General features: G+C 32.5%; 3 protein-coding genes across 4 annotated transcripts; 1 reads left to right on the plus strand and 2 right to left on the minus strand.

The window, feature by feature from the left end:
- Window positions 1–356: 356 nt before the first annotated feature.
- On the minus strand, window positions 357–3,367 carry LOC106100466 (nucleoside diphosphate kinase 7). Its single transcript, XM_013279330.1, has 7 exons — window positions 3,258–3,367; window positions 2,900–3,180; window positions 2,664–2,825; window positions 2,389–2,587; window positions 1,673–1,918; window positions 1,372–1,485; window positions 357–901 (listed from the first exon to the last, which is right to left on the minus strand). The coding sequence occupies exons 1-7, from the start codon at window positions 3,258–3,260 to the stop codon at window positions 761–763; spliced, it is 1,146 nt and encodes a 381-aa protein (XP_013134784.1). The 5' UTR covers window positions 3,261–3,367; the 3' UTR covers window positions 357–760.
- Window positions 3,368–3,750: 383 nt separating this feature from the next.
- LOC106100577 (nucleoside diphosphate kinase 7-like) lies at window positions 3,751–7,072 on the plus strand. Its single transcript, XM_013279467.1, has 7 exons — window positions 3,751–3,892; window positions 4,484–4,761; window positions 4,829–4,990; window positions 5,444–5,642; window positions 5,984–6,229; window positions 6,592–6,705; window positions 6,805–7,072. The coding sequence occupies exons 1-7, from the start codon at window positions 3,890–3,892 to the stop codon at window positions 6,946–6,948; spliced, it is 1,146 nt and encodes a 381-aa protein (XP_013134921.1). The 5' UTR covers window positions 3,751–3,889; the 3' UTR covers window positions 6,949–7,072.
- On the minus strand, window positions 6,939–8,100 carry LOC106100578 (ARL14 effector protein). Of its 2 annotated transcripts, none has more exons than XM_013279468.1 (4): window positions 8,002–8,100; window positions 7,713–7,799; window positions 7,497–7,637; window positions 6,939–7,040 (listed from the first exon to the last, which is right to left on the minus strand). In XM_013279468.1, the coding sequence occupies exons 2-4, from the start codon at window positions 7,790–7,792 to the stop codon at window positions 6,959–6,961; spliced, it is 303 nt and encodes a 100-aa protein (XP_013134922.1). In that variant the 5' UTR covers window positions 7,793–7,799; window positions 8,002–8,100; the 3' UTR covers window positions 6,939–6,958. The 2 variants fall into 2 exon arrangements, with proteins under 2 accessions (XP_013134922.1, XP_013134923.1); XM_013279469.1 differs by having other exon boundaries at window positions 7,713–7,855; window positions 8,002–8,018.
- Between the last annotated feature and the right edge of the window lie 348 nt (window positions 8,101–8,448).

The raw sequence follows: 8,448 nt of genomic DNA on the forward strand, positions 1-8,448 counted from the left end.
ATAGCATGCTGTCACACTCTTTTTAATAACTTCGTTGATATCACTAATCGATAAAAAAAAAACTCTTTTAACCCTTTATTCAATAGTGTCCAGTGTGACGAACGACTAATTTAAAAATAAATACTGAACTTAGAGAAAAATAAGTGAGATTTTGTTTTTAGTGTGTTGGTAATTTTAATTTTTTGCTACAAAAAAACTCTGTCGAATTAATATAATATCGGGGATTAACTAAATCGTCATTACATGCAGATTTCTGTCTACTTAAGGCTGAGGCTCGTCTTAACGTCTTAACTTCTCAAACAGGAAACATTTGTAAATTAGGAAATAGAAACAAAAACTAAGACATGAATCATTTATTATAGCAGCTTTAAAATAACACAATAAAGTTAGCAAAATCAGTCTTGATTGAACAATATTTCTGAGTATGAACACCACCAAAATTAGAAATTACCATGAATTCCATAACACTTGTATAATATACATTTTCAAAGAAAATAAGAGGGCAGTGTTTTTATACAAGTATCGCGACAGTGGAAACTCACAATTGAGACAGAATACAAATCAAATAGTACAACTGCTAGAGACTTTAATTCATGTCTTAAGAAGAATACATTGCTACCACATAAATATTCGAATTATCCATTCTAGTTAGATTAGACTAGAATTAAAGCCTCCAAGGAGTTTGTACCTAATACATTTTCATATATCATAGGTGCTTCTCAAGCAAATAAAAAAATCTAATTAAGTAAACAGCCTTATTTTAAAGATCTAGAATTTTGAAGAAATATTCCACCTCTAACAAACCATCAACATCCAAGTCACTGCAATGTATTGCATTTTGCACTTTCGTTTTACCTAATTTAGCTCTCAATGTGTGGGGACGCAATAATCTTGCTATTTCCTGAAAATAAAGTAAATGCGTAGTTTAATCAACTGACTGAGTACTGAGTATTGGTAAAGGATGTGACTAATGTTTCAGTATTCAGTAAATAGAATTGCAGACGTGTTGCCTATCTTTAAGCGACGCAGGAAAGACGCATAGACTTAGGATATATCCCCTTCCTATGCATTCACTCTTTAGCCAACTTCACCTCCCTTCTTTATATGGAAATGCTAGTAAGTTATAATGGATGAATATTAGATCTCCGGCCTGCACACACATTAGACAAAACATGATATTTTTATATATGTAGATTTGTATATATGTCACCTTATTTTCTTTTACTATAAAATGCTGTACAGATTTTAATGAGTGAGGTTTTTGATTCATATTTTTCCCAAAGAGGAATCAGACCAGTTGAGGTAATGTTTTTATAATTTTCAACTATTATGCTTGTTGTATTATTTGTAAAATGTAATATATTTACTAACAGGATCTGTTGGACCGACAAGTTTTCTAAATTCTACAGCCGTGACCACACTTTTATCTTTAGCCACTATTTCCATGGCAACACATGGACCACTTGCTAACTCTTCAACCATACCCTGAAAATTAAATATACAGGTTATCATTAAGAATTGAAAAACAACAAAAACCAAACTTTGAATTATCTAAACTTTAGTACAAACTAATGTAACTAAGTTATTAAAAAATGACACATCATGATTATTTAAGTAATGTAAAACATTGAAATTAAACTATAAAAGCAATAAGTGAACATAGAATACAAACCTTGTACTCCTGTACAATCCCTTTGTACACTTCATAAAATTCTGCAGCATTATCAATCTCTACAATAAACATATTTAAAGCCGTGACTTCAAAACCTCCTTCATCAATAATTTCTAACGCAGTGCCTAATTTCCCTTCTCTAATTGCATGAGGTTTTACAATACAAAGTGTACAGTTTGATAATGTCGCTGTAAGACGGAGACGTGTCGAACGTAGGGGTGGGGGAGGGAAAAAATACTCTATGTCCTGAAAAATAAATAATAAAAGACAAATAATGGAAAAAATGCTAACAGAAGGAAATTCCTGCTGAAAATCAATTGTTTAATATGACTTATTTTGATTAACAATTCCAGTCTCATTATGTTCAATTTAAAATAGTTTATAATTTAATATTAGTTTCTTTTCTATACTAATATTACAAAAAGGAAATAACTCTATTTTGGAATGTAATAACTCACAAACTACAAGACCAAACTAAAAAAAATATCTCTTGCCATTAGAAAACTACATTATCACTGGTTAACATAGGCTATATTTATTAGATGATTTTTTTATTCTACATGGACAATGTTACAAGCAAAGTCTAGTATGTAATTATATAAATTATTTATTTTTTAACCAGACAGAACAAATTGTGGTAAATACAAGTAAGAGTATACCTTGTATTGGCTTTTATACTCCTCTTATAATAACTGCAAATAAACTGAAAAACTCACTTGTAAAGCATCTTCTGGGTTGGATGCTGCATGTACACAATTTCTGACTGAATCAGTTCCATACAAAGCTCTAATTGTACCGGGCTCTGCTTTATGTGGATCTTTATCTCCTAAGATTTTAATGCAATTTGATACTGACTCCTTTCCAACTAACTCCATTCCATACACCAGTTGTCCACTGAGGTGTTCTAGCAAAAAGCTAAAATTAAAAATAAACGATTAATAACAAAAAAAATAAAACAAAACATAACTTACATAAAAATATTTCAACTTACGGAAATGTTGAATCACCCACTAAAGATCTATAAAGTATGTGTATATCATCAGCGGTAAGTCTGGCTTTCTTCATTTTAGATATTCTCAGTCCATGGTCATTTAGATGCTTTACTATCTTACCAACAATTTTGGTGGGCAATGGTTTGATCATTGCAAAGGTACTGTAGTAATAAAGTTTATAATAAATAAACACATATTCATATTATCACCTACAGATTATTACAACAATACTTACACTTGCACATCTTTATGTAATAGTTTTCTAGTATTTTCACAAGCAAAGTCTACAATTTTAATTAATCGTCCCAAAATGGACAATGTGCAGCCAATGTAAAAGTTTTCCAGATTGATTCCGTTAACTTTAACTCTTCTTACAAACGTTTTTCGGTTTTTTATATCGTACATTTCTAATGTATTATCAACAGGATAATAAAAAACATTGAAACGCCGAATAAAACAAGCCTGATTATCGTACCATTCTCCAATAAAAGAATATTTGTCACTGTAAGCGCCTTCCTGAAAGAAAATTCCACGGGACATTATAAACTAAATACTTAATTCCATATATATATTAATTGTAAGCATATAATTACCATTGTTTAGCATGAATATGTAAAACTAGAAAACACCTTATCGATAAAACTAAAATAACCGTCAACAAAACGTAGAAAACATTGAAAACATGTCAAAGTCTCAAAATCTAACAGTTGTCAATGTCAATTGGCAATTAATGACACAACAGGCTATGGGAATTGATGTTTTGTGCTTATTTGCTTTTGGTAATTTTGGCGCTGATGGTTGTGGTTGGTAACGGTGGTAAGATTTTGAACTAATAATGGAGATAAATTAAACTGTCAGTATCTTCAATAACCGTTTTTAAGTCGGACCGAAACGAGAGGTTTAATTTCAAAGAAACTGCCTATTCATTTCATATTACTGTGGATTTGTTTAATGAATAAAGATGCAGTAAATATTAGTATACGTAGTATTTAATTTTCAATCGCTAATTATACTGATATTATTTATTAGAATTTCAAATAATGTGATTTGAATAAAGCATTTTTTCTAAACATAATTCAGTTTTTTATATGTCAAATCGGAAAGGTAAAATTACCAGAAGTCGATTTTATGGTCTTTTTTATTACATCGAGTTTGTAACCAAATATTAATACTGTAATCTTAAATATATCGAACATTTTGTGAATTAACTAAAACATTTTTAGAAATGGTGAGATGGGTATAAATTCTATGTAGTAATTAGTATTAGGCACTTCGGCAACAAGAGTAATTAGGTTCCCAGTTTCATACAGAGAGGAATTATTGTTCAGTATTTTGTTCAACTTAATTGTAATTGGTCTTACGATTTTATCCTTAGTTTTTTTTTATATCATAAGGTGGCAAACCAGCAAGCGGCCACCTGAATCTGCCAAAATAGCGAAATGACCGCTGCCCATAGACATCTGCAATTGCAGATGCGTTGCCTACCCTTATCCGACAGAGGAGGAGACAAACATAAAGAGTATATTTCCCCTTCCTATGCATCTCCTCCGTAAAATCCACTCCCCCCTCCCATCCTCTCCTTATAAGAAAAGGGTGGTAAAGAGAAAGGGACTTAACTTAGGCCTTCGGCACCACACTTATTAGACGAAACACGGAATTGCTTCCATTTCCAGCCTGTCTTCTGTGTGGTCGTGCGATTACATCGGGCGTGCCGGCCCATTCGTGCTAAGATGTAAAAGCGGACACTACCACTGCCAAACAATAAAAACGATAACTGTGTTACAGTTATCGTTTATACAAAACTTCATATTTGTTTCAGCCTGCCGATTATTTTGATAAATATACATTTTTGTGCGAAATGTATGACAAGGATGCGGATGAAATAAAGGAATTAACTTTAAATTTCTTCCCTTTTGATAATTCCGTACAAGTTATAGAATCGAAAAAAGGAAAAAACCTATTAAGACGAGTACATCTTCCTCCACTTAAATTAGAAATGCTTCAGATTGGTAATATCATTAACATATTCTCAAAATTACTACACATTATTGACTGTGCACCGGCTACTCGCAGAATACTCTTCGACAATGTTCAAAGGTTAGGATAAATTCGTTTACATTGTTTCGTAATAGTTACTGCTATAAAAACTATTAATTATTCACAGTACATTTGCAATAATTAAGCCAGTACCACCAAGCGAACACGGAAAGATTATAACGTTCATAATGAAGAAAGGTTTTCGTATTGTTCGAATGAGAAACGGTAAAGTAACTAAAGAGTTTGCTTTAGAACTTTATTCTCATTTGTCTGGTAGCCATATGATGCCGTAAGTATAACTTCATATTGCCTAATTAAATTATCTTGATAAATGACGACTTTAAGAAATAATATCAAACTTACATAGCAATTAAACTAAGGATTTATTAAAATTTAGATATAGTAGCTTTTAGCCATGACTCTGTCCGCGTGCAATTAAAAAAAATACTTCAAAGTCGAGGGGCCTATTTGCCCTTCTAGACTATTTTCTACATCTATGAACAATTTAATCGAGATCCGTTCCGCAGCTTAGGCCACATACATTCAACCATCCAGGCAAACTTTCGCTTTCATAATATTGGTAAGACTATACTATCGATTAGTAAGACTATAGACAAATAGACATCAACCTTTTGCATTTCCGTTACATTTTGAATGAATAAATGAAAGAAAAGAACATAAACAATTTTATACTCCATATCTGGTAGATATGTTCATTACTCACCATGAGATAACATTTCAGGATTATAATAGACTATGTAACTGGTGGAGAAATAATAGGGTTGGAATTGGTTGCGCCAAACGCTGTTGAAAAGTGGCGAAAATGTTTAGGAAATACCGATCCCGCGATAGCAGCGCCAGGCACATTGCGGCGCCTGTACGGGGAAAATAAGTTGAAAAATGTTGCTCATGGATGCCAAACACAGGAAGATGCAAATCGTGTATGGGCATTGTTATTGACCTCATTTAAATCAGCATTTTTATCATAGAAGAAGTGGGAAAACCAGCAGCGACGTAGCGAATCGCATAATGCTACTTCATCCGACGCCCATCGACGACAACCTGAAAGTTAGAGTTTCCAATGTCGAAACATATGTACGAAATGATATTGCTTAATTCTCTTTCAAAAAATTAAGAGTGACAATATGTTTTGTACAAGTGTTTCGACAACGGAATAGAACATAAACCCTTTCAAGTATCCTAGGTTATGATAACAGCGGATTAAACTTATGTGGATTCATCATCTAGTTTCTTTCGTTTAGATATGTTTTTCGTTGTTTAGATGTTAGATTTATATTTTGGATATGAGCATGGTGTACCGAGAGTACCATACAGAGCAACTATGACGGAATGCACTTGCTGCATCATAAAGCCCCACGCCATAATCGATGGTAACGTAGGGTCAATTCTTGAACAGATAAGCACTTCAGAAGGTTTCTACATATCTGCTATAGCCATGTTTTCAGTGAGTTTACTGAATGCCAAGGAATTTTACGAAATATACAGAGGTGTTTTACCGGAATATGAGGTAGGCGTAAAAACTTTTTATTAACATACGATCTAAAAAGTAGATGTTTAAGCAAACAATTATTTTACAAAAAATGATGTTGATTTAATTGCTAAAAAGATGATTAGGGAAGTGACGACTGAAATGATGCTTGTGCGCCGATCCCACAGCCCACAAAGTGGTTTACCAATGACTTCCTCCCACTAACACAGACCGCGTCCTGCGCTTGTCGGTTCAGTAGTCTGTAAACGCGTGACGTCATGCGGCCATCGGCAAAGTTTTTGCGCCTGTGTAATAACTGATATTTATTGCTTAACACAATTCATAATCACTACCACCATTATAAAGTGACTAAAATCCTACTTGGAATTATTTATTTTCAGACCATGTGTATTCAATTAGCAGAAGGCAGTTGTATTGCACTGGAAGTAAAGAGCAAAGATCCAAAGTGTTGTGTTGTCACTGAATTTAGAAAATTATGTGGCCCAAGAGACCCTGTAAGTCTGTATACAAGTGTTATAATGCTATAATCATATTAAAGCTTACATAAAAACACAAAGTTATGAATAATAATTTTATTATACAAATGATTCCAGGAGTTGTGCCGTCAGCTATATCCAAACTCAATCAGAGCACACTATGGAAAATCCATACTACATAATGCAGTACATTGCACAGATCTGCCAGAGGAAGGGGAAGTAGAAGTGGAATACTTCTTTAAGTTACTTGCTTTTAATTAAATTCAGTTATTTATTTATTTTTATAACTGTTCTTTATGCAAGTATCAAAGCCTTCAATTTCAATTTTTTCATACACCCATTTTCTATTTACCCTGAAAAATATACAAAAGCTAGATTAAACTTATTTTATTTAGTTAACCCTTAATATTATATATTAGCCCAATAAAGCTACCTATTTACGTTTTTTGCTCTTCAATCATGCTATGATAAGTGTTGTGTTTGTTCTGCATTAATTTGAGATCTTAGCTGAAGTACAGCTAAATGCAAATCAACCTAGATGGCTATGCTCTGTTGGTACTTGGTTTTTTATTGTTTTTTTTTTAGAGACAAAGTTATCAATCGTGAGTTTTAAAAATTTTTTAATATACATTTTATATCTCAATGAAATAGGTTTGGTGAAAGTATGCATATATCATATAAATTAAATTAATATGAGAGCAACAATGATAACACTGAGATTGACCAATGAGCTTTTCTTTACTGATATTGATTTGAATTGAATCTGACAGTCATTACTTATAAAAATATATATATTGTACTACACATACCTGCATTCATTTCCACACTTTAATGATGAACATTTTGGACAGGGAAAATGACAACCAGGGCATTTCTCAATTAAACAATCGCAAAGGTCTTTACCTGTAGCAGCTATTTGTCCTCGTTCATTGTAAATCTTTTTATTACGACTGAAATAAAAATGCTTTTGACAACGCAATGCTTATTTTAAAAAATCGTACCTTTATAGACACACACTGTCTTACTTCATGAAATAGCTTTTTCGATTAAGTTTCCTTCTTTCACGTACAGATTTTTCAGGATCAAAATCTTGTAGGAAGTGCATCTCGCGTCTATAAATTGCAATGCGTGGGAACAATAAAGTATGTACGTAGCTAGAAAGGCTGAGCTGAGCAAATAGAAAAGTGTTTGAGTTAATCTGCTTTATGTTATTTTTGCTAGAAAATTATTATTAACAATAGATATTTCATGTAATATTATAATAGCATAACAATTTAATTAAAGGCAAAAATAAAGTTAATTTTTAATAATTACCTATCGCAAAAGACAAATGACAGTTGACAAATTGAAGTTGATCAAGTTGACATTGTCATTATGTCATGCCAGTACCAGAGTCTAAATTGGGGTTTCTACTTGCTATTTCACAACTTACGCAAACTTACTATTTTCGCAGACATCTTAAAGCTTGTTTTGCTAATATTCGTCGCCATCACATAAACGTTTCGCTACCGTCACCGTCAGTTCTGCTGTAAAGCAAAACTATAATAAAAGCTTGTAAAAACACTTACTTGTAACACCTATCGCAAATTGTCCATTTCTTATTATTGCAACATCGGTTGTTTTGTTTACAACTTTCATTTTATACACATGCGTTTTGATTTTGACACTTGACACTAGGCGTGAGTCGTTACGTCATTTTCGAGAAACGTAACGAAACTAGTGATTTGTTCGGTGTCACATGTTTCAAAACTAGTGATTTTT

Source organism: Papilio polytes, unplaced genomic scaffold (assembly GCF_000836215.1).
Source record: "Papilio polytes unplaced genomic scaffold, Ppol_1.0 DF824047.1, whole genome shotgun sequence".
Lineage (NCBI taxonomy): Eukaryota > Metazoa > Arthropoda > Insecta > Lepidoptera > Papilionidae > Papilio > Papilio polytes.

Excerpts from the sequence above, each read along its gene's own strand:
- LOC106100578 (XM_013279468.1), bottom strand. The coding sequence starts at position 7,792 with ATGCACTTCCTACAAGATTTTGATCCTGAAAAATCTGTACGTGAAAGA. Across the intron at positions 7,638-7,712 it reads CGAAAAAGCTATTTCATGAA|TCGTAATAAAAAGATTTACA; the intron begins GTAAGACAGTGT and ends TTTTTATTTCAG. Across the intron at positions 7,041-7,496 it reads AAGTGTGGAAATGAATGCAG|GGTAAATAGAAAATGGGTGT; the intron begins GTATGTGTAGTA and ends TATATTTTTCAG.
- LOC106100466 (XM_013279330.1), bottom strand. Across the intron at positions 1,486-1,672 it reads GGATTGTACAGGAGTACAAG|GGTATGGTTGAAGAGTTAGC; the intron begins GTTTGTATTCTA and ends TTTAATTTTCAG. Across the intron at positions 902-1,371 it reads TTGTCGGTCCAACAGATCCT|GAAATAGCAAGATTATTGCG; the intron begins GTTAGTAAATAT and ends CTTTATTTTCAG.
- LOC106100577 (XM_013279467.1), top strand. Across the intron at positions 4,762-4,828 it reads CTCTTCGACAATGTTCAAAG|TACATTTGCAATAATTAAGC; the intron begins GTTAGGATAAAT and ends AATTATTCACAG. Across the intron at positions 5,643-5,983 it reads CACAGGAAGATGCAAATCGT|ATGTTAGATTTATATTTTGG; the intron begins GTATGGGCATTG and ends TTCGTTGTTTAG.